The 27,991-nt window shown below is 31.3% G+C and overlaps 1 protein-coding gene across 1 annotated transcript in view; it reads right to left on the minus strand.

Moving 5' to 3' along the window:
• LOC112682584 (dual oxidase) overlaps window positions 1-18,027 on the minus strand; it is a 52,933-nt gene extending 34,906 nt beyond the window's left edge. Inside the window, exon 1 of the mRNA XM_025553217.1 lies at window positions 17,434-18,027. Coding sequence (XP_025409002.1) covers window positions 17,434-17,497 — 64 coding nt within the window. The 5' untranslated portion in view covers window positions 17,498-18,027. The remainder of the gene's footprint in view (window positions 1-17,433) is intronic.
• Between the last annotated feature and the right edge of the window lie 9,964 nt (window positions 18,028-27,991).

The following is a 27,991-nucleotide window of genomic DNA, read 5'->3' on the forward strand; positions in this document are numbered from 1 at the left end:
ATTTATTAGATACATTACTCGTACGAAATAATTAATAATAAATGGCAAGCCAGCACGTTCGAACGAGACATTAAAGTTTTGGACGCGTGTAGTATACCTAAACGTGTTGTCCTCTCAACAGTAAATGCGTGAGAGTCGAATAACTGCCGCGATTAGGTTACTTACTAATATATTTTAACCGACCGTCTCCTCGTCCGCCATCTGATCGTCTAGTACTGTTAATCATTAATGACTCGGACTCGATAATAACACGGATCACATAATATGGTACACTCAGGATCGAACGCGTGCTTATTGATCCATGAACACGATTTCGCGCTTTCGGTTTCAAAACACATTATGACTACGAGATGGCGTCAAATCCACCATAGTATCACAACGGTGTATTAGCTAGTGGCGATCCAAGTGTGTGATAATTGAGAAACATGAATTATTTACGAGTACCCACTAACCAATTAAACAAGGTGCCTCGGATCTAGTTGACAAATATAATAACTTTTATTCTAATTATCATTATTATTATTAACATAAATACATAATAAATAACAATGGTGCTACAGATTACTTATTAAAATAAAATATTTTCAAGTATACCAAAGTATTCAAGATGATTAAAGAGATGTTTGTATTCTATTGATTTCATGGCATAACAATCGATTACCTTTACACCCACCCCTGTTTTAGAACTGGAGCAGTCGCTCCTTAAAGTCTTATCACGGAACGCCCTTGGTATTAGCAGTATTTTCACGCAGTCGGAACGGGTTTTCTGTCAATGATCTTGTACAAAACAAAATTAATAACACGTAAAACCGTATAATTATTACTTATGTTATCATATTATTACGTTTATCATTTATAGGTACTCGGCTCCGTTTTGTAATAGGAGATTTTATATTTAAAATATTTAAATTTGACGCACATGATATGCTCAATGTGACTAATGTGTACCGGAAATATAATCACGATTTGAAGATCGTGTGGGCATTGATTTTTTTTTCGCACTCGCATAAGACATAATATTATAATTGACAACGCTGCAGTTATACTTATAATATAAATATTTGTTTAACGCTCTTGTTTTGAAATAAAATGTCGATATATTATTACAACAGCGTGTGAAATATACTTATACAGATAATATTTCCAGAGAGAATAAAATTATCAATAAAAAAAAAAGGTTAATAACTACGCTAATAAAACTACACGTTTGACTGTTGAACAAGAAATAGCCTCGGAGGAATCGGCTGAGGAACTGTTTTTTTTTCTGGTTGGATTAACACATAGTGTTACGTATTAAGGTCATTTGACGTTAATTGATTAAATTGACGAGCACTCGAATTGTAAACGCGAAACACTAAACACACACACACACACACATGTATAAGTAATAAGTATTCTTTGGCGCGGGAAAATCATCTCAAACTGTATAAGGAAAATAGAATAAGGATAGATGTATTACAGATATGTGCGTAGGCTGCATGCATACAGTGCACACGCGCACTGTCTAATTATTATCATTATTACAGCAGTATTTGCGTTTGGATCTGCGGCCGGAAGCGTTTCATTTTTTTTTATGGCCAATAATCATAGGGCCATGTACGACTATATTGCTGTGATGTATCGTTAAACCGCATACATGTGCGTGCAAAAAGTTTATATTATAAACTATACGTGCCCGATCGTTTCCTTTAGAAGGAGCAGATAAAAAAAAAAGGAAATACATGGTCAGAACATGACACGAGTGCATCTGAACGTATACGACGCATAAGTGAAACACGAGTCGCCGTCATCGTTACGGACATAATATACTCTTGTATTATATCCACATGAACACGTTTATACGTATCTCGACGGTCAAAGGTCGCGAGCTGCAACACGTGCATAGACATCATTACATTATGATTATTGTTGCGCTTGTTTTGACTTGTCTCAATTTTTGCGAGTACGATCGCGGCAAATCCTAAAACATCAGGTTATTGCGAAATAATAATACGTTTTCTCTTCGGCATATAATATTATAACGGGCAGGTTCACGTCTCTATCCCCGCACAGCTGCCTAACGCAGGCTGTCACCGCCGGCATCCCTCGAATATCGTTTTTTCAATCGAACTCAAAAACGTAAGAAAACGCGTCACATTATTGTCGCCGTAAACGCATCGACCTTGGATGGAACGCAAATACCATCGATTTCCTTTGTCCGAACTTCGGCCACGAACTAAATCAGTGGCCCCTTCCCCCTTTCCTGTTTATCGTGCATAGCATTATTTGTTCTTTGTTTTCGGTGCATTCCAGAGCAGCCACCGTTAGCGTTATTGGTGTACGACAGTGTAGAGGTCAGAGAGAGATTATTCGGCTCACGAGTGAATGTTGTGTCGCGCGCGAAATTCGTCGCCATCGCTTGTTATTGCGATTTATTGCGAAGTGCAGTAACAAGAGTTATAATAATAATAATAATAATAATATAATGGGAATATAATAACCTCCATGTTTTGTGACTGCATACAGCCACAACGCTAAAACGCATTGCCGAGAACCGGTGATCGATTGTTATCACTCGCCAATCGCTTTCGAATATTTCGACGATTTACGTACACCGCGAGTCATTCAAAATAATTTCAGTCCGTTACACGTAAAAACCGCGAACGAAAATAATGGTATGTGAAAAACAGTGATTGACGGCGGCGCGTTTGATGTACGTTCGATTTATATGATAGATTTTTTTTTTTATTGCATTAGGGTTGGGGTTTGAAGTGTTCGGACATGGTATATATCAGAGTGGTTACGACACATTATTTCGAGGGCGAGATCATAATGAACCGATATAAATAAATAAAGCATTATTACGCTAATTATATTATTTCGTGAGATCAAATCGAACGTCGTTATCAGTGGAATTCTGGGGCTGTGCGATTGCGTAATAATGGTTTGTAGTAGTGCACACGACGTATAATATGTATGTTTAAGGCGGTGGCGGTGATCGCCCAAAACCGTTGCTACACATAATTATGTATTATTATATTATGTATTTGGCGACTAATGCTGCGCAAACATAACAGTCTATAGTGGGCGTTCATTAGAACGTTACACAACGATTATTGTAAGTAAATAATAATTGCTACATGTTATTATTATTATTATAATATATTATGTGCTCAACTATATAGTTAGTATGTGCAGTTCACAGGTAACCACCTACCTATATGTAGTTACATCAGGTGTGGGAAACGGCGACGACGTTGAGTGCCAAATGGCATTAGAATACGTTTCATTCATAATACGCACACACGAATAAATATTAGTGCATATCGCATTATATACGTGTATAATTACTGGTGGTGGGTACGATGACTTCGAGTGAACTGCGATAGTTGTGCTATAGTATAATAGTATACATGCTGTACAAATGTGTGTATACGTGTATGTACGAAATCTGTAACATTAATTATGCGATGCATGCGCACAGAGGCTAAATACTGTATGTACAAAATCGAAGTGGATGGATTATTTAAGAAAAATTCCTATTCGTCCATTAAACGTGTTTAACAACAGCGTTTCAAACGTACATTGATCCAATTGATGTCGTTTCAGCAATTATAAGCAATCATAATTCACCTTGATAGAACTATAACGAAATAATGATAAAAAAATAAAGATTGAAAAACAATATAATATATATATATTGTATCTTATATAAACATAATTCAATATTAATCGCCTATAAAATGTCGACCGATTAACCAGTTTTCACGAGCCGAGCTAATAATGTGTATTAAATCACGTTAATATTGATCATTCATATTACTTAGGTACCAACAGTAGAACTGTACACGCGTTGACCCACAAATTGCAACGACCGACAACAACCGCACGAGTAATATACACTCGTTCATAATACATTTTATTATTCTTATTTTTCGTACGTATATAAGTTAATGAAGTCCGTACATTTTCTTTTTACCGATTAATGCACGCTTATGTTACAATCATACACCACTTCGGTCTACTCCTAGCTTCTTTTGCGACCATTATAAATATTAACGTTATACGTAGGATCGGATTTTAATTTATTTTTTTGTTCGCAAAGCCCTTAAAATGCTGAATTAAGTTCACGGAGCTCCTAAAATCAGGAACGCCAATTTTAAACAACAGCTCGTAAAAAAATTATTCATATCAATGAATTTGTTACTTTTTAGTACGTATGTCGCATCAAAAATACACACTTCTTAATCTGATTATATAAAAAACATATCATTAATATACTATTTAGTATCTAATTTATAATTTATAATTTGAACAATGATATTGTTATTTTTTCATTTTCAATATTTGTTTTGGGGAGGGAAAATTAATGCGAAATTTAAACAATCATACGCGATTTTATGTATGAAGAGCGATTAAACTCGTACGAATTTAATTTGATTAGAATGAGTCCACGAAGCACACACAGTTCGAGAACCTCTGATATGTACAATAACAAGCAGCTCGGTGTCGGCCCGACTAACCCAACAATGACCGGGAGACTTTGGAAATGTTTAGATCGAAAACGCACGGCCGAAAGGGAAAATAAGAAAAATGAAAAATAATAACAAATTCTTACGATGAAAAAATCACGAGAAAATGGTCGTCTTATTTTGCTTTTTTTAAATGATATATTTTGTCAAGTCGATGTTTTCCGTTAACAATGAGTTGTTGTTATTTTTTTCTCGAGTCAAAATCCAATTCATATTTGTGGAGGGCTAGTCGAAAATTACTACGTCCCCGGCAGCATAAGCTAGCAGAGCGAAAAAACTCACGCCGCATGCACATACCGTTTACAGTTTACGGTCATATGATGTACGGTAGTGATGTTTCTGCTGTTTGCCACCGATGGTGTGTCGGCAACGTTTTATTATTATTCAATTACACGCCAGGTCGGTCGGTAGCAGCGTGGAAAAAGAGGCATCGGGCGTTCGTTACAGATATTTTATTGTTACGTGTACACGTGATTCGAATGCAATTTATTGCAGCCACGCGAAACCGCGTACGTACGCGCGTATGATACGGGTATATATGTTTTGTCAACGAAAGCGGTCGGACGAGATGTGTAATACAATATACCTAACACAACGTGTAACATATTATACCGTTTATCTCTCGTAGCTGATATCGGACAAACGTGGGAGGGGGCCGTCGAATTTCATTTAATTATTTATTATTTTTTTTTCTGCGCACGAGCTTACATACGTGAGCGAAATGAACGCCTGCGAACGTCACGCGACCGATGTTACGACCTGTCAGATCGGTAACGGGCCAGTTGCAGAAGTCGTTATTGCGAAACGCGCCTCTTAGACGACTTTTCGAACGCGCGTACTACCTATGTATAGAAAGCTGTCGATACGACATGTGTTTCGCGGGGAGAAGAGTATAATAATGACACATTAAAGAACAATCGAAAAAGAAAAAAGACGTGTTTTAAACGACGAGCATCGCCTTACGGTTATTTATCGCTCAATTAAGTCGAAAACAATACTTTTTTACATAAACATTTACACGAACGCGAGTAATATGATTAAACGAACCGCGGGTCCCGAGCGCAGTGATTTTTTAAAACCATGTATATTATATCATTTGCAGTGACTATACACACGACATGTTGTAATGTTAACGTCACGCGGTATAAGGTCACGTCGAAAATGTTTCCACGATCATTGTACAGTAATAATGATAAATAATGATAATAATAATAATATCGGGTTCGTACGGAAATCAAAGCTACGCGTGTGCATACATATTATTATTATTATTCACGTATGTGGTATTTGCTGGTCCGGTGGCGCCCAGAGGGACACCAGCGTAGCAGTAGAATTTTTAATTCGGTTTCGTCGGGGATTCGTACCGAAGACTACGACAACGTTATCTTAGCGAAACAACTGATGATCGTATCGTATTCAAAGTATTTTCGTATCAGACGCTTAAGGACATACGTCGTCGTTTTTGGGAAATAAATCTTTGCCAGGGCGATCTTTGAAATTGCCGTCGCTGCAGTGTTCAATAGCGAAAAGTAATATTGTACTGGTCTCTTTTTAGTCTTATCGTTATTTCTATATCGCTTAAACGAATATTATTATAAGCACAGCTCGTGTTCGACGCGCGAGGGCTAAGGTTATTCGATCGCGTTGCAGGCGCATTGTTGACTCGTGTGATCAAAATACATAATACATAATTAATATGTGAACCGACAAAACTAGTTTTTCGCCAAACGATTATTACTATGTTATGGGCTTGTTTAGAAATATTGAACTTTATCGAAGGTGATTAAAATATTATTAAAAATGCGGCTGTAATATTGTTTCACCTAGACAGCCGTTCCGGTCCTGATAATGTCGAACATCGATTGTATGCGTTTATATTTTTTTATTTCTTACTCATTTAGCTCTTCGATATGAACAACAAATCGTTCCCGTCTTCCGATTGCCGATCACATAATGTGCACCGATATTGCTGTGACGCGTATTATTTACACGCAAACTCGCCCGATTACACGCAGCAACTGCTGAAGATGATAATATAATGCCTTATCGCATTGACGCGTATTATTTACAACGAGAATGTGATATGGTTTAATTTTTATGTGCATGCGTTATATTCTTTACATTGCGATCCTTCGTTTTTTAGAACTTCAGGACCGATATTATCGCATCGTTTCGTCCGAACGCGGTCTCCGTTTCATGTATAATATATTGTTATCATGTCCAATAATAATACAATAATTCGTGTCATATCATCGCGACCAATATACAAATCTATTTTCAGTCCAGTACACTCCGTTTGTTTTCGACAGATCGGCGACAGCTTAAGAATCGCGTTCGCGTTGCCAAACGAAAACTCTACGTGTATACGTAGCCACAGACATAGGCGTGTATAGACTTCAACTTCCGGTCGAGCCTGAATACAATTAGTGCCCCAATACTTAGACAGTACCCCTAATTTTTTTCTAACACTTCAACATAGTAGATTTTGTTGTAAATTAAAAATAATGTAGTATTTATATCTATACGTAGAATCAAGTATTATATTGCTAATTTTTAGACATATATTTTTGAAGTTAAAAGTAAAACTTTAAATTCTTTAAAATCAAATGATATAAATACAATTAATTGATTTCCACGAATTTATTAAAATTTATACAGTCGTTTTACTATGGTTAGTTTAAATTTTACTATGCCCCAAAAAAATTCCGGTCAAGTCGGGACTCGCCCGGCTCGCCCCGTGCGCACGCCTATGGCCACAAACAAATACACGCGTACCTGGGCTTTGCGGCGTGATTCACATATCATTGATATTTCTGCGGCCTATAATTTAGAAGGTAATAGTAAGGAATAATTGTTGTTGCTGTTGTTACACTATAATCGATAATCGATCGGTTATAGTGCGGAATTTCGCGTGGAGTTTTATTACGAATTCGCCAATAGATTGTAAAAAATAATCACTGGTCGGGTATACGCCTTAACGGGATTATATTGTTATAATTGTTGTATGTAGAGCAGCAGCGGATCACTGTAATAGCGCTGCAATACCGGTTGTCGTCGTGATCCGGACAATGAGGTTTCAAGTGCTTAGTCGTTAATAATAATTGCAGATTGGTTTGATTGTAATAGATTTTTATAAATGTATTTATTATATTTTATCCGAGCTTATTAAGTGGCGCGGGACAACGCAATTTTATAATAATAATATCGTCTAGGCCAAACATTGCACACACACCACACACACACTTTAATGTATAATAATTGGTCCAGCAGCTCTATACTGTAGCCTGCCGGGCACGCGGTGTAAGACAAAAAGGTTAAGGCTGGTCGAGTGTGCGAGAAAAAGAAAAAAATAGAAAAAAATATCCTCTAACGCACGCGACGTACGAATATTATTTACAATCGAATCGAGTGCATAATATCATGTCCTCCGTATACACGGATAAGCCGTAAGACCCGCCGATCACAGCGGTGTATGTACCGAAAGCAATGCACTCATTGTATTACGAGTACCTCAAGGGTCTACGCGCAAATCGTAAATGACTAGTTTAATTGAAATTTACAACGCGGCCAGATCGACCGGATGAACTGAACCTATATGGGTAGATTGAACCGCTAACAATGTTCATTGAACGGTAATTGGAATATATAGGTAGCATATTGGCATATAGATAATATGTTATATGTTTTGAAGTATTACCTTCGTTTATATATTAATATATGTCTATATAAAAAATAATAATTTATAAAAATAATAGAACTCGTTTCTTCCTATTCCATTAATTTTCAATTTATATAATTATAATAGATAAACTATTATTTCAACCTTTACGATTAGTATACATGTAGATATTATTGCCAACTATTATTTAATTTAGTTTTAATTTTTAATTGCTGAATTTTATAGTTGCATAATAGATTAATCGTAATTTTTTTACACTTAAAAACGAATAAAACATTTTCATCTCTATAATATTTCAGACATGGTTTTAAGAATAGTATACAATTAACATTTAATTAACATAAATGTATGGAAATGCATTTGGATATTCACGTGTCCAAAAACTATAAATAAATGCATCATATAAATACAAGATCATGGTATAAAATCATATTTCAATCGACGTGAACTTGGATTGATCGGCAAACGAAAATATATCAACCTCTCCTGTCAGCAGAGTTCACACGTATCGGTTAGGAAGTTTGTACGTAAAAAAAGAAAGATCTGTCGAGCATATTTTGTGGGCTACAACTCGTTTGCGCACATTTACCTTTTTACAACTAGTTTGCGCAAAAATGTACAACTCAATAGCGCACATATATTTTGGCTATCTGTGACGAAAATCCTTAGTGTCAGAACTCGTTTGCTTATTATCGTTGATTATTATACTCCTCATAATTATGAGAGTTGGTTACTTTTATTATTTTGTTTGATTTATTAACAATAACACTCGCAGGACATTTTTTATTAGAGCATCTAAAATTTGAACATCCACTCATTAAAACACGGTATTCATTAAATTTATAATTTATCAATATTAAAACATAATTTTCCTCACCGAGATTCAAAAGTATTAGAAATGTCTACATCGTATTACAGTTTACGTCATCAACACACTAGTCACCACTGTACCGTCCATATCCATAGTCCATACCTACCGAAACTTTACTAAAAGTTGTATGGAAAATCCAAATTTATATAATCTACACAGTCGATTATAAGATAATATTAAGATAATATATTTGATAATTTATACTGCAGACTGTGACGATATATGTATACACGTGTCATGTGTGTGAATGTGTCGTGCGCAAACGAGTTATCTATTTTCAAGTAAACGACTGATTTCGTCGTGTGCAAACGAGTTGTCGATTTTCAGGTAAAAAATTTTGAATGTGCGCAAACGAGTTACAGTGTATTTTGTGTACTAGCATTCTAATAAAGCGTACTGATAACGACTAGCGCTTACTGATCATTATAATAATAAATTGTTTTGTGTGCGGATAATCGGAACGAGATGAACGTGAGAAACGTTTGTGACGACGTCGAAACAAAAAAAAAACCAAAACAAAAAACAAATGTTAACTTCTAGAACACGAACGAAATACGATCAAAAGAATAAAAGAGTATTGTACACATTGACATTAGTTTGGCGTCGCAGCCGCTACGGTGAAGTATTTTACAAACAGCCACGAACCGCGTGCCCCACATAATTATATTCTATAAATATTAAACGGCGCGCCAGAGAATATAATATAAAGAGACAGAATAATATTATTATTACGCATCGAAGAAAAGGCGTACGACGTGCCTATACTTGTATTCATTTATGTAACAATTACACGACGCGTGCGTATATGCAAGTACCTTCCATCGACTTAAAAAATAACAAGAATTTTTTTTCTATATTTTTTGAACTCTGCGATTAATATCATTATTTTGCTTTTGTAATACATAATCAAACGGCCGCCGTCGCCAGGATGGAAGGCTTGCTCTCGGGCACGCAACACCGGTATTACATACGTATTAATACACTACTATTATTATTATTTTTATTATTATTATTATTGTTATTATTATGATGTAGTGCACGAGAGAATATTACAATATTGCACGGAGTCGGTATCGTCGTCGTCGTCTTCCTCTTGCAGCGGCCCGATAGACGCAGGGTCGCGTAGGTTAATAGGTATCACGCATAATGTTATACCGTAATTATACAACGCGGTGGCGTGTGTTGCACAAACAACGAAAAATAACACTCGATTGGCCATCGCCGCAGCGCAAAATGACATAATAACGACAAATAATCATAATATGTATTATTTTGATAAGTAGGACTCAGTTGTTGATGCCCTGAAAACCTATAGAAATGAACTAAAAAAAAAAAAAAAAACATTTACGATATAAAAAAAACAAATTTATTTATAGATTACATTAATTATTAATTATTATATTATAATTCTATAAAAATCGTGTTTGTTATTATATAAATACTTCAAATAGTTAATAAAATTGTTAGTAAAATTATTTATAAATTTTTAAATTAATAATAGAAATTTATTTTAATACCTCACACCCGTATTGTTATTTAGATTTTAATTATAAAAATAATTTTAATCTAGATCTACAAATTAAAAATATTTAATTGACTGTCATTTGTAATGGTAATAATAATATAATGATAAAATATTACACTCTTAATTTTTCTCTCGATCGGTAAAATATCTTAAAAATTGTCCTAAAACATAATAATAACCTAAATACAAAAAAATCCAAAAACAGTTGAACGGTCCAAAAAACTTTTTCGAAAAAATTAGACTTTCGTTTTATAAATTTGTATAATATGCCTAGACGATAATAACCTTTATTTGATATTATATTTGTGTTCCATTTACTATACGTTTAAATATCATTTTTGGTCTCAAAACCGTCTAAATAATTAATTCGATTTTAAGACCAGCCATGAATGTAATTTAAAATTTAGTTTTAAAAACAATCGCTGTAAGATGTACTGTTGCATTAAGAACCACGGCATATTAAGATTAGAAAAAAAATCATTGACTCTTTAAGGGATTTTCTTTCGTGCGTACACCCATTCCAGCTCACTCGGATGAGGGTTATGCGTACGACGGTGGTTGGCCAGTTTTTTTTATGAATTTTGTTAACAAATGTGCATTTATTTGTTATTGTTTTTAATTTTTCACAATCTAGGCGTGCAAACAGTGAAATGCTAAATATTACTTTCTAAACGCGTACATTATAAATTTAATTTGCACTGCGCCAAATATTGTACGTGTTGTCCTCCGGGTACACGCTTTACGTTGTACTGTATTATAATGTTTATGCGCACCGATAAAAATCGATTTATTAATCGTAAGTAGACGTAATTATTTTAATTATCGTTTAACCGTGTTACTCGTGTGTCTTACTCTAATATGTAATCTACTTTTTATTCTACAATGAATTATTTTAGAACACGAAAATACCAGAATAATTGTAATTTTAATATACTTAATAATGACTTGTGATCATCGCAGTTGTATATCGCAATGTATACATTGGTACGCACATATACAGTCTCGTTGCGTTTTTATGGTGACCGTGAAAAATAATATATTTGCATATTATGTGCTCTAGATTCGCACTTGTACGGATTGAACAATAAACATTTTTGCGGAGTAAATGAAAAAGGATAATTACTATCGAGTCATCCGGCACGAATACTTGAAATTTTGTATTATTTATTATTATTTTATTTCGCATTATTTTATTTTAGACTCGCATCGAACTTGATTATTTTTCTGTTCCCATTAATCCGACAGCAAAATTTTCAAGTGCGTTGTACAAAAATACAAATTAAAACATTGTGACTTATTCGTTTTCAGCATTATTTCATCTTTTAATAATTTTTTTTTTTAGATTTTACTGCATTATAAAACACATATTATTACATACGTATTGCTTGTTTACATAAACCGTCAAGTGCAAACAAACAGTTTACTGTAAGTCAACAAGACGCATTTCTGTATAGAAAAGCATATAAACATGCAGGTGATGTCGTAAAAAAAATCTCGATTAAGCGCCAGAGTAGTTATATATAGGTAACTGAAAGGTCGGGTGGAGGTAAAGCCACCATCCAAAAACATTTTTTATTGAATAAACAAAAAATATACTATATAATCAATAGCTTACATTTTTATACAGTGATATCAGGCAGTTTTTAAACACTAGACAGCAGTATAAATAGCTATTATCAGTATGTATAATATTTAATAGTGTACACAGTACATACAATGATTGTTTATTATTTTCGTTAATAGTATAGGACTATAGTGATAGGTGTAGTATACTCATAACATAAGAAAATGCAATGCATTGGTAACAAAACAATAACAAATTTCTAAACTTTGTCTATTAATTGAAATATGATATGATAACAATAACTATAATTCATAGGATTTGTTCAAAAAAATTAAGTTTGTTCACCTGAGTTTTAAATTTTTCGTTTTAGATTTTCATTAATAATACCTAAGTATTACCATTAAAAACGTTTATGTAAGCATGATATAGTGTTCTTAAATAAAAAATTACGTCAAAATCAAAAAATTTAAATGCTTTTTCCAGAGTACATGAGTTTAAAAAGTATTCAGAATAAAAATCATATAAGTGTTTATAGAATATGCATTATATTAATAAATTCCGCATTTAAATCGTTAAATAATATACAATAATATACTTATACAGGTGTCTAATAATATAGATAGTATGAAATAAATTAAAATTTGTTATTTCCTATTTGATTTTCACAAATAATCGAAATGATTAAAGAATGTATTTTTATATCAAATTAAATGTAAAGTTAAAGTACATTCTTTATGAACTTGAAGTATTTTTGAGATAAATCCCTGAAGTATATTGTATCCAGTCAGAGACATACAGAATACATATTGTGCGATGAATTAAAACTGAAACACAAAAGTCTGTTTTTTCCATTTTGTAATAGCATACTATACAAACATCGAAGAAAGTAAACTGTATTCCCTGTATGATTAAAACGACTAAATATCACATACAGATCAACTAGTATTATATGGCATAAAAAATGATGGCTAAAATACTGGGTCATTATGAACTATATTATTATTACATTCTATAGTGTTTAATTAAATTATTAAAATTGCTGTTTCGACGTGTTTAAACGCTTGTAATCCAATCATTCAACTGAACCCGTTGCGTAATGCGCACGGTCAAGACTCAAGACAGTATATCAAAAATTAGACACCCGGTGATTTAAGTGCGCAGCACGAGAAGTATTTCATGTGACTGAAGGTCCTTGCCAGATATCATTCATCTTTTGCAATAACTTGTTTTATTTTTATCGACATTGATAACTGCCACGGTTGGAAATTCATAATACGTAGATGAACCCAATCGTCGAATAATAATTTTAAATACCTTAAACGTACGTGTATAGTGTGTTTTTTCAACTAGAAAAAATAATAGGTATTAATCGCACACAATTTGTACAACAGCGTTAGACATCTAGATGAGTAGGTTACGCGTGCAATAATATTATTATTACATCGGGCTAACAGCTTAATAATCTATTTATTTATTCAGATGCCATTTTTAACACTTACACCTATAGATACATGATGTTATTTATCGACTTTGATAAAACGGTTGTAACTTTATAGAGTATAATAAGTATAATACAATCTGATTCAATTAATGATCGCAAAAACGTACATATGTAGAAGTAATTATATAGACTAAGGAATTTCAACGGTCGATATTATTATAATATGAATTAAAGGTGATTCATTTATAAAAAATGATTTAACGTAATGCTAATCATTGCTTCGTATACTGCATCACGGGTATTTTTAGAATATTTTTATCTAGTAAAACCTACTCAAAACGCGATTAAATATAAATGAATTATTGAACGTCTTTCATCTAAATATATTTTACAATTGATTTCAAATACTAAAAGAATATGATCAATGAAAATTATATGAAAAAATAATACACTAACATTCTAAAGTATGTATAATATATTATTTAATATTAATACTACACCTACTCAACAAAGCTTAAGATTTTAACGCTCGTAAAGAATGTTAACAATAATTATTTTATTTGTAATATTTTTTTGTTCTAAAGTTTAACCTTCTTAAGATCCTTGAAAAACCCATAATATCCTATAGATATTTCAATAAAAATGTAAATCGAGTACAGATATTTTTCTTATGTGAAGTGAACAAATGAAAATTTTAATGGTGAAAAGAATAAAAATGTAGCGAGAAAAAATATTATGAAATAACACAGGTTGTTAATAGTTTACTACTTTATTTTTTATAAAGAAGAAGGATTATTATAACAATAGATTTTCAAAAACTAATTTTGTTTCTTCAATGAATTTTTCTCATAATAAAATCTTAAAAATGAATCGTTATTTTAAAACTATACTGTAGGTTTTATCTGTTTTAAAAGTTTAAAATATATTAACAATATTATTTATTTAATTTTTTTTGTATTTTTCCAAATAATTATGCACAATTAATCATAAGAATGAACATTTGAATTTGATAGAATATTCATTTAAAAATAAGAACAAATGAATTAGTGCAATAATGTGTTATTAAATATATTATAAAACTACTAATACAATTTTAAGGAATCGAGATTTTCAACTGATTAAAAATGTGAACTTTTACAACTATTACTAATGTAATTCTGACTACAAACTCTTTTAAAAAATGCATTGTTATGTCTTATAACTACAAGTTACGTATTAGGTATAAAATATTTATATTGTTTTATTTTTTATTTGAAAAATGTGTTAAATATTTAAAAGTTTTAACATCAGCTTAATTTAAAATCGACAAATTTTCAAAATTTTAACATATTATTTTTGTTATGTAATAATATAATCAATAACAAGTAAATAATACCTATTATTATTATTATTATAATAATTTTAAAAAGTCATAGGAATTATTTTTATTTAATCAATTGAACCGAAATAAATCCAGTTGTACATAATATAATACATATTTTGTCACGATACATTTTATTAAATATTTTATTAGTCACTAATACGCTGTAAATATTATATAATTTAGTCACTGGATAACATTGATAGATTAATAGTATTTACCTTGGGATAAATCAAATTTGTAGCTCTGAGTGAGGAAAAAAATATGAATCACTTTTATTTAATACTTATCAATTAATAAGTATAAGAAATACGCTGTTAAGTGAAAAATAAAACATAAAAATATTCCAGTATTACAATTAAGTAATTTTATTTAACCTATATTTTGAGTTAGACGACGACTAAGATCCAAGGCGACTTCACAGAAAAATAAACTTAACAAGTATTCCTTTAAAATGTATTATTAATCTTGTCTGCTAGTAATTTCGTGAGAAAGAAACATAATTCTATATTTGAAAGATTAAACCCTCATACATACCGAACTATTTAATTACGCCACAAAAAAATTCATAAAATTAATTTCATGCCTTCTTAAAATATTATATACAGTGTCCAATAATATTGTGTAATAATAGAGTTTTTGTAATCAATTGAAATATATAAAAATATAATTTTTAATAATTTACAACTATGAAATAATATTTTGGAAAATTATAACGATACAATATGTAAATATATTTTTGATAGAATTATTACTATAATTACTCAAAAGAATGACTAACGTGATGTTTTTCTATTTTTATTCGTTCACGATATTTATATATTTTTAATTGTATAGCTAAAATGTTATTAAACTGAATACGAACTATACAAATAGGCAAAAAATTTTAAATTACATCTATAAAAGAAAATTATAGTAATCATTTAGAATTTGAACTTTATAAATGGTTTAGGGAAGATGTACACGATGTATAAACTGTTGTTGATAATCCTGTTCAAAAACGAAATTTACTAAACAAATCACGATCTATAGCTTTTATACCATGGTGTGTTTAAATTAATATGAATATAAATTACGAATACTTTAAACAGTACATACTAATTTAATTATCGTTATAATAATCACTGACAAATATACATATATTATGCGAAATCCCGCATCACATCCGGGCGGTTTACATTAAAGCAAGATGCAACGACATCAATAGTATTTTGTTGGCTACATACCGACTAATTTAAAACTGTATTTTTATATTTGCACATGGTTAGAAATGTAATGGTGTTAACAAATATATTTTCGTTTTAATGAAACATTATGAGGCACGTAATATTTTTTAAACGTTTCAATTAGTCGTAATTACTTACGAGAAAAAGAGAGAATAACAATAGTAACAGTAATAACCAATTCGATTTGCAAAACCTAAAAACATCGCAGGCCTATAGTTTATAATATAAAAGCGATGATGGAGTAAACGGTATACAACGAATCGAACACCATGCACACGACAGTAGTTGAAAAACTAACGATACGCAAACGTTGAACTGCGACCGCAGTACAGCAGCCGCCAACTATTTAGTTCCGTTTCAGACTCGTTTTTATATACCAGTGTATGTGTTCGGAACTACAACGTTCTGTGCGTTGGCTTTCGCTTAAGGATTTTTCTGACGAAAAATGATGTAACCAGTGCTCGACTTGGTAAAATTAAAGAAGAGTGACTCTATTTACTTTTAAAAAAAAGAACGTCCCCAAAACTGGCTGAGCGTTATAATAGTAGAGGGACGCTAACATTTCTGAAAATTAATTTGGGTGCTCCATCCCCCTGCGTCTCCCCTCAAGTTAAGCACTGAATGTAACGAAACGAAGCTCATTAGCCCATTATCGAGCCCATAAACTGTGGACGGAAAACGATGATTATTTTTTAACGGGTTACTAATACCATGCATTTGTGCAAGTCGGGCGGAATATTGTTTGAAAATCGCGCACTGGAAAGCCATTGTAGCGTGTACAACGCGGCGCGCGCGTACTACCTACTACGTGTACTCTCTCGCGAATGAACTGCGAGTCGGTGGAGAGGAAGAAAATAAAACCCGTGATCTCATTAAACAATGTTTTGCAAAAAGCCGCGGAAAATTGCGTGAACCACCCCGTATGCTCTCGTAAAGTCAATTGTATAATCGTACGCAGACATATTGCGTAGATTGCAATTTGCATTGCGCACGCATTTACGACACACGCCGACTTGAACGTGCCCAAAAATCACTGTTACAACGGACACTATTACCAAGACCGTTGTGTGGTTGGTGCCGGGACAAAACGAATTTCGAGATTCGCAATGCGGCGCGACGGTTGGCGTTCGTCGACTGTTCAAGAGAAATTTCCTTCGGGGAAAACCGCGCTCGAGAACCGGTCGTGTTCGCGCGTACACACATTGGCACGCGTTAAAATCGAATGAAAAAAAAAGAAAAAATAGCAAATGACTTACGTGCCGTCGTGTCCGTCGGCAGAAACGCTGCGAGCGAGCACAGTGTCAACAGCAGAAACGCCATCTTCGCCTTTGAGCTCCTATCGCCGTCGGTGCAGCTCCTCGTCGCGTGCTCGCGGAAAATACGAAAATCTCTCTTCGCCGTCTCTCCCGCGCACACTGCTGTCTGTTTAATCCTCGGACCAAGCGTTCTCGGCAATTGGCGTCCCGGTGGCAATCGTCGGCAACCGCATAATAATGTTATGGGTGCGCGCGTGAACACCGATCAGCGTGGTCGGTTAGGCGACGTATCCCAACGGTTGGCGCTGGTTTGCGGGTAACCGGCGAAGAATAATGTTTCCGGACGAAAATCTCCCCGGCGGACGGTACGACGGCAGACGACCGTGTGACGTGTCCCGGTGCCAGAGCGTGCCCGGCGAACGTGTGGGAGGGAAAAAATTGTTTTTCTATAAAGTATCCTGCGCGCGCGGACGGACGGACGGCGACGGACGTGCGTCGCAAACGGACCGTGTTGACGAACTGTGCGTGTGTTCGCGGTGGACCCGGAGGTATAGTGCCGGGTCTGAGCGATTGTGCGGTGCGCGTGCGACCCGGGAGAAAGCCGAACGCGCTTGTGCCGCCGAAGACGCGAACCGGGCGGCGGCGGCAGTGAAAGTATATATAAATGTTATTATTGTGACGGAGGCGACGACGATGACGGTTTTTTTTTATTTTTTTTTTTTTTTTTGTTTTTTCTTTGGCCAAAACAAGGTCGCCACCGCCGCCGACCCGCGCGAACCAAATAACGACGTACAGCGCGCTACGGTACGGAGATTTATCATTTTGTTGTTTCGCTATCGTGTAATATGTGGAATAATTATTGATTATTGTTACTCACCGCGGACGACGGCGGACCGCACGACTGTTCGTGTCGTGTTTTAAAAATATTATGACTCGCGACTAACGACGTGACGCCGTTTCGGTTCGGCGCGAGGAGGTTAACGCGGGCAAAGTGTTTTTCGCCGGTCACGTCGAAAGAATCCGACCGAAAATCCAAATCCGACGATTCGTTAACATTCCGTTTTCATTGAAGATACCCGCAACAGGCATAACAAACATCACGATTGACAGATATCATGATAGATGAATAAATCGTGGTGCGAACAAAATCAAATTTCTTCGGAGACCGTTGAATATAATAAGTTACAACACTTGGAATCCGTTGGCTTGCAAGTGCAGCATAGCACGGTCGGTCACGCGCCAAACGGGGCCACTGTACGTTTACGTCGTATCATGTGCAATACAACGTACAATTCAGACAGTAGTAATTCTCGACTGGAAGAGTCGATGATGAGTTTCCACATAAAATATACTATTTAAGCTTAGAGCTGGACAAGTTGATAATTTATTTTTTTCTACTGATTTAAGGCCATTTACTTTGATAGGAAAACTATAAAAGTTAGAATAAAGATTAAAATCGATCTTATTGACAATCTAAATTAGACTTAAATGTCTAACTTAGATGATTCAGAAGAAGTAAGTTGATCAACATAATGACTCAAGTTTAAATAAAAGTTTGAATTGATTTAAAATCTTGATTGAAGCGAAGAAGCTTATAGTTTTACGATGACATTTATTTAATCCTCTAATAAACACGTTTTCGGGTAATAGTTCAAAAGATTCAAAATCGCCAAATCATAGTATTTTAGAGAAGTAATCTTTCAAAATTCTTACCAGTTTTACTAATATTTGATCACAGTTTTTTTTATTTCCATAAAATAAATTAATTTTAACTTTCGTTTTTTAACTCCTCGTTATATTAGTCAGTTTTATGAGTTCAACACAACTAGTTTAGTTGTGGTAAAAATAACTTTCAGACTTAACTTGAATTTTCTTACTAACTTAATGCCCACTTTGGATTAAACTTAAATTAACAAACCGAATAAGATCAACAGAGGACGACTATAACAATACTCACTCTATCCAATATCTCATTAAATAATAAAATTACTAACCATCTGGAGATGATAGATGGTTTACATAAAACTTTTCCATTTTCAACTTACAGGATTCAATTGATTATCGAACAATATTCTTCGTATGCTTATGCCTGAAGAGACAAAAATTTACAAATACTCAAGTGTATTGTAATTAGGACCCAAATTTATATTAATTTGCATGGTTTTTTTAACAGTCCAAAAAATATTTAAATATGCTACAAGTTTTATTCGTAGTAAACAGATCCAAAGTACAAAGTTTTATTTTACATATTTTTATCTATTTTGTTATTTTTTATGTGTATATAATCTATATTTTACGATTTTTCAATGCATATAGATGGCTTTTTAATGCATAATTTTGCATGTTATGTAATCTTTTATTGTGTACTACATATTTCTAGATTTTAGTAATATTTTACTATTCTTCATTGCATTATAGTCGAATACCTAAGTATTTCATATAAATTAGTTTTACTATTTTATTGGTTAGTTCTACCCACACACAACTACAGTTCGTACGGAATTTTTTTTTTATATTATCTATGATATCTAATCACTTCTAGAAAAATATAATTCAGTCGGGACTAGGTATGGTAGTCTTGTACATTGAATAGATTTTCGTAAACTATATTTTAGTCGTGTTTTACGATAGTGTGTATTCGTGTTTCTTATTAATATATCAAAAGTACAATTGTCTATTCGTACATATATTGCGGAATCCGGAGCGTATATTTTTGCATTTAATGGTGTTATTATTTTTTGTAAAGTATATGAAATTAAAGTCAGCAGTGTAAAGCATTTTTATTTAAAAATCTATCCAAGTCTTTAGTAGTCAATAGTAACCATCCAGATAACTTTTAAATGCTATAATAATTTATTGAATTTGTTTGAATTGATTTTCGTTCATATATTTTTATTTAGATAAGTAAATGTTCAAAATATTTCAAAATTCAACATAGAATTCTATAAAACATATAAATCACAGTTCAATTATTTCAACTATTTATTTATTACATTTTTTTGTTCTATATCAATTATTTAATTAATTATATACATTTTGAAACTAAACGAACTTAATTAAAATGCATTTTTATTTGCATATTTTTACATATTTTAAATGTATTTTTAATGATTATTAGTAGATAAATGCATGCATATTTCGAACGTTTAAGTGCATATAATACGGGGCCCTATTCATCGCTATACAATTACATAGATAATTGATTAAGTAAATAATGAATCTATTATTTTTGATAAAGGAACTAAATCTCTTATATACCGAAAAAACCATTTTTTATAAATCATGAAAAATTTTTAAAAAAATGAATAAACATTTTGGATAAAGGATTTTATTGAAGAAATGTGGAAAAACTAAAGTAACAATTTCGCAAGTAGAGCACGGAATAATTCATGATAATAATATATTTTTGACATTATTATTTCAGATTATTCAAACCAAGTTGTAAATTATAAAATAATATAGTATAAAAGATAATTACTAAGCATTATTTTACCGCCCATCAATATTATTTGTTCACAAATGCGATTGAAAAAAACTATTTGGTTACATAAAACAGGTGGCTGCTCACAATTTATAAATAAAATATTATTGCGCGAAGTGACGATATTGGCGGATACGATCCGATTCTTGTAATGGTGAAGTTACTTCGTACATTTTATAATTTATGAGAAACGATCTAGCAGTGTTGTTAACCTTTACGGATTCGATGAAAACAAAGTCAAGTACCTATGTAATTGATTTATTTTTCAAAACGCCATAATATAATGCCTTATATCATTTTGACTGTAATCTAATAGTGATTAAAAAACCAATGGAATTATTGACGTTTAATAACATTTTATAAAATGTAATTTGATACATTTTAATATTATAATTATTTCATAGTTAAAATATGATTAAAAATTATTAAATTTTGTTCAATTTATACACCATAATGTATTTATATTTGTATAAACATAGTATTAAATGTTACATTGGATACGTGTGATTATTATCCTGATTAAATGCTGAAAAAACAACAAATTTCTTAAATATATGAAAAAATATACGGGGTATTGATTTAGAGTAGGGTAGAACAATAATTGAAGTTTCATACTAAAATTCATATGCGCTTCTGTATCACGGGATTAATTTATTTACTAATGTTACTTGAGAGGAAATATAAAATGAATCTTATACGTGTAATCATGCATATAGGTGTTACCTAAGCATAGATTTATATAGTATTTAGTCAAGGTTAATAAAATTGTTCGATTTCGGAAAAAAAATATGTAAAATCTAGTGAAAGCTTTTTATTAGATATAATAATATCCAGTGTTTTTTAATGGATTGCCTACGATGTACACGTTCTGATTATTCTTTAACTATGTCCTTTATTGTAATATTTTAATATTACCTTTGTTTTATTACTTACGGTTCGGAACGATTTCAATTTAGCTTTATACGTTGAATGTCAATAATAGTTGTAATAACAAAATTATTTAATACCACCAAGGCCATGGCCCCACCCAATTATATTCTTAATTATATAATGTATCAAATCAAATTTCAGCTAGATAAAATACAATATATATATATATATTATAAATCAAGGTTTTAACTTAACCCCAAGTATTAAAAAACTCAAAATAAATCTAATTATAAACGTTACCAGTAAAGGTAATAATTAAGGAAGGGGGGACTTGTCTCCTGGCATTTCATTGTGAAGAATATGTTTATAATTTTGTCTCTAACCTAAAAATCTGCTGCAAACATTTTAAAGCTTTTGAAATACTAAACAAATAAAATAAAACCATAAGTGTAATATTTTTTCAGATTTACCATAATAGTATTCTAAATTGGTTCTCTCTTATTATAATACTCAGTTATAGGTACCCACTAAACGTAACTCATGTGTGCACATACGTACATAATCTTATTTTTTTCAAAATAATTCTTAATTTTTTTCTACTAATTTTTCTTCCATATTATTTCTGTGGAAAAGTATTAAAGCATAACTCGAATACATAGTGAAATAAAAATTTAAATAACATTTTAAATACATTTTTCAAACATAAATTCATTATTCATTCCAGCATTTTTTTAAATTAAATCCTACTCTTTAGTCTCAGCATTTTCTCAGTAATTGCATTACACTTTGAAGATAACTTAAATTCATAATTTCCCTGGCTAATGACTTTAAAAATGTAAGGAATTTTTCCAATTTGTTATACTAACTAATTTTGACGTTGATTTCTCTATTTTAATAGCATACTCGTTATTTGTAAATTATAGTTTATTATAATATCATATATATCGTACAATAGTAATAACCTCCTCAAGTATGATTATAAATTGCTGGTATACATATTTAGTCGTTGATCTATGATATAATCATCATTAATTTTATATTATTTTATCATTTTTTTCACAGTTTACTGTCAACTCGAATTAACAATATAATTAATAGTTTTATTTAGACACTGAAGTTAATAATAATAACAATAATAATAATAATTTTTTTTCTACTAGTTTGATTTAAACTCACTAAGTACCAAAATCATTAAAATAAATAAATTGTCACTATTTGTGAAGGTACTGTTATCGTATTCATTTATTTTACACGTTTGTACAATATTCGTGTAAGCAACATATTTAGGTCAAATTTTTGCACAAAATTCATACATGTATGATAAAATATTTTATTACATAGTAGAATTTTATATACAATTAAAGACTGAAATTATGTTTAAATAGACGATATACAATATCTTTAAAATCAACCTGTAAGAATTGAATGCAGTGTTAAATTGATAAATAATGAGGTATAAAATGTTTTATATTTGTAATTATATGTAGCTGAGAAGTGCTCAAGTTATTTTCCAAGTTTGTGATGAACAGTTATATCAGACAGATATAAACAAAAAAAAAAAAAAAAAAACAATTATATATGGACATATAATTAGTAATGTAATTTACAATGCGATCAAATACTCATTCGATGTATTTCTTATTAATATTGTTTAATAATTAGAATAATTTATTTTAGACGTCTATAATGAGATATTTTATTTGCATAGGTATCCATATTTTTTAATGATATATTCTATTTAAGCTTATAAATTGAACGTAAAAATATTTAAACCAATTCCTGTATTTGTTGATAATACAATATTTAATTACATACCTCCTATAATGGAATATATTACATAATATTACATAATGCTCGTACTCATAACGCCTGATCTAAAAATACATTTTATCTAAACACTGAACTAATTTTTGCTAGTAATACCCCTTCAATAGAATTTTAAAAACTATAAAGGAATTTTGAGTATTTGTTCATATAACCAACATTCAACTGATTTAAAATATATTGTAATTCCATACTTATTAATTTATAGCTATATGTAATTAATATTATATTGAATTTATGTATTATTAACGAACGATATATAATTATCTATAATGAATGTAATTGAGCCTGATCCGTTTAAAAATTTAAATAAATAAATATATGTACATTTAAGATTATACACATTAATGTGATATTTAAAATTTGTATGAATATACAATTTTAATTTTAATATATAGATACCTTAAACAAAGCTTGAATATACTATTTATTAATAGATAGTAGTATTTATAAAAATTAACTTTTGCTTGCGATATAGCTTTTAAGCATTAAAACGAGAACCAAGTGAATCCATTCTTTAAATGGCAAAGCACAATCCGAAAGATTTTAATGTACCATATTATATAATGTTATTATCAAGGCTTTGCACCCGAATAATTCAGGTTTCGGGTTTCGGGTGTTGAATATATTCGGGTATTCAAACACCGTAATACAACATTTAAACAAACGTTTGGGTGTTAATAACCGTTATTATTCGGGTTAATATTGGTTAATACGGGTGTTAAGTTATCAAGGAAAAATATTATTTTCCATTTGTGGAGGGTGGTTGAGATGCTGAGCCTCCCTCCAATAATGAAATATTTATATTTTTTGTTATCTGCCCATGTAATAAAATATCAATTTCTTATACAACTGCGCAACAGTTTTTTTAAATTAAACTATCCTTACGTTAATTTCAATTAATGGTGTAACTACGATTTATTTTCGGGGAAGAGGGGGTTATTTAATATGAGTATGGAGCTTATAAATTATAATATCTATTAAAATTAAAAATACTAACACTATGTCAAACTCCTAGTTAGTGTGGGCATATCGCATGCGATAAAAAACAAACTATTTTGTATTCTGCGTTAGTGTTTGTGGCATAGGCGGAAATCGGAAGGGCTTGAGGGGACTAAGCCTCCCCAGAAATATAAAGTACAGGTCTTAGCCCCCCCTAGCCCTAGAAATTGTTAAGTGACTAAAAATATAATAATTATTATAATTGTAAAATGCATTTTTAATAGCTGTATTAAAAAAAAATATTCTGTGATAAAAATTAAATCAAATTCGTAAGATTTTACAAACTTCTTGTCATGACTCGGAACGATCTCAATTAATGTAATATTAATAATATGTAATAGTACCTGTATAAGTTGTTTAATTTAATAAATTAAAAATTTTTGTTTAGAATACCTACTCCAAAAATGTTTAAAATAAGGCACCTAATTGTTTTTTTTGTTTAAATTGTTGATTAAAAATGTCAAATTATCAAACTTCGTAAATTGCCTTGTTGAAAAAAATAATTGTGCATGGTGGTATTTATAGTTGTAATAAGCAAATAATGCTCAGCCCCCCACAAATTTCATCAAATTTCCATTTATGGTTTGTGGTGGCGTGCACACACTAAAAACGCATTAGCAGGACATAGCGTGATACACAAATAATAACAATTTGTACTTATAAATGTTACGATGAAATTATTACACCAACAAAAATTGACAATTCACGCCATAGATATGTGTACTACACGTCATACACTGAACAAATACGAATAACGCGAACAACAATTTAGGTAATCGTACGCAAGACATCAATTCTATTTCAGACCTACAGTATTGCAATAAATAACGACTTGGTGATTCGTAGAAGACCTATTACCTATAAAATTATAATAATACGACGTATCCGCTTGAGATAATTTTAAAAATAGTATCCCGGTTGTTTACACTTGAACATTCAACATACCATACCATTCATGCACACCTGTCAATATGATATATTGCTATTGTCTTTATTTAGATAAATTTAGATTAATTATTAATTTTGCGTATTTTTTGTGAAATTATTCCTGTGAATAATAATTTTACGATTAAACAACTAATGACAAAATTGAAAAAAACCACAAAGAATACATACAAAATGATATGTCACATAAAGATTGTAAAATAAAAAATTATTCGGGTTTCGGGTTAAAACCAATATTTTATTGGGGTTTTGGTTAATTCAGGTGTTTAAAAAAAAAAATCATTCGGATTATATGGGTTTTGGGTGTTTGATTTTTTAAGGGTTTTTAGGGGTGTTATGGGTTCGGGTTAATTCGGGTGCAAAGCCCTGGTTATTATAAATAGTGTGTCGTTTTAAAATAAATAGACGGTTCTTTAAAAACATCGTATAGTCTTACAGAATCATATGGTAAAATCTGATGCCAGTTTTATTTGCATACATTTGAATGATATCATGATGACTACGACATTCAAAAACGATTCTAAATAATGATCGATATAATATGCATAGATTTTAAGTATATTTTAATCGTAGTTTAATTAAGTACATTTTAATTTAAAATATTTCTATAAAATCACGTAAGACACGTAAAAACAGTTACACTTTGATTTACTTTCAAATATAATATGACTGTGTACATTTGATTAGTTTTCGAATTTTAAATTTGAGTACGCTTTTATCCTTAACGAATGTTATTCAAAGGAAGATTGACTTTTTTGGGTTCAATGTACAAAATCGATATGTTGAAACATGATAAATATAATAATATTACAACTCCAATATTGAGTAAGTTGAACATTAGTAATCATTGTATACAAATAAATACCAATATTTTGATACTTCCTGGTTTTATAAGTAAATCTATAATGTATATGCTATTATTTTAACTATCAAGATAGTATAGTAATTAATAATAAAAGTGAACGAGTAATTGAGTACAAATAGTTACACTGTCAGACACGCAAAACCCAGTAATTACACAACCTGTAAATATATACATACAATGTACAATACGCAAAGAGATATACAATTATACTGAACAGTTTACTTTACTATAATATAGTATGTTGTTAACTTCTATACAATTATATTTGATTTTCAAATGAATGATGGTAGTTAACGTTGATTGAATTTGAGAATATTATTATAAGAAAATATTTTAAATGTTGACTAAGAGCAGACGTACAGAATATCTATCTCTACATAAACAATATACGTATAGGCGGATTGTTATACAATTTATATATTATTATAACAACTGTTTAACTTCATAACCGTTGATCGATTGTGAAAATAATTTTAAAAACAACAGATTTACTCGAAGCACTCGTGAGTCGTTCAATGACCGATGGCGGAAAACGGGAACAAGATTCATAAAGATACTACAATATCGATAGTAAACACTAATATGGAGACGATATAGGCGTGAACATGAATGATGCCGTGTGTGCCCGGGCACTTCCCCGAAATTTTGTAACTTCTTAAGCATTAAGTATTATTATATTCCTACAATTTAAGTCTATGAGTAAAGGACCTGTATTTTAACTGTTGTTTCCCAAATTAAATATAATTTATTCTAAAGTATTTGGTAAAACATAAATGATGTTTCGAAATAGAAAAAATAAAATACAATTTTCTAAATTTTCGAGCAAAAATTTATTATGATAATATAACAGCTGCATTTGACTACTAAATTATAACTCATAAATAATTGAAGCTATTCGAAAATAATATTGGATATTCAAGGAAAACATATTCATTGAGAATAATATACCACAACAATAAATAAAAAATGAAAGCTACCTTTGTTTATTATTTATATGCTATAATTTATTAAATATACTTACACGTTTTGTTAAGATAGGGCCGAAAATTATTTTAGACACCGTTGAAATACAGGTCTGCGCACATCTATGAGAGACGGAATGTCGTGTTTGTTGTAAAAAAACAAATAAAAGAAGAAAAATTGAAAACGGCTGTCCTAGTACTTCTGATTATAATACGCAGTATCGATATTTTAATTTTTTTATGTGAACGTTCGCTTTCGGAAAAAAAAATAGTATCCACGCTTTACATAGATACGTCTTGCACACAACACAACCGAGTAAGTTAATAATTTCCTTGATAACGATTTGGTCGACGACGATGAATGAGTGTGACATCCGGTGTTTCGGACAACGTTTTAGCGATAAGACATAGTATCCATGTTAAAATTAGAATAATTATAATCATCGGTGTGACGAAAGTTAGTGTGACAATTTTTGGATCATGCTTTGTAGATCACCGTCTAGCGTCACCTGGTGATCGATATATGGTTGGCTCATTACAAAGTTAACCTTTTTACGAGTTTTAACGTTTATATGATAAAATAATACATCCATATATGAGCAGGTAATT

Source organism: Sipha flava, unplaced genomic scaffold (assembly GCF_003268045.1).
Source record: "Sipha flava isolate LNK unplaced genomic scaffold, YSA_version1 207_pilon_pilon, whole genome shotgun sequence".
NCBI lineage: Eukaryota > Metazoa > Arthropoda > Insecta > Hemiptera > Aphididae > Sipha > Sipha flava.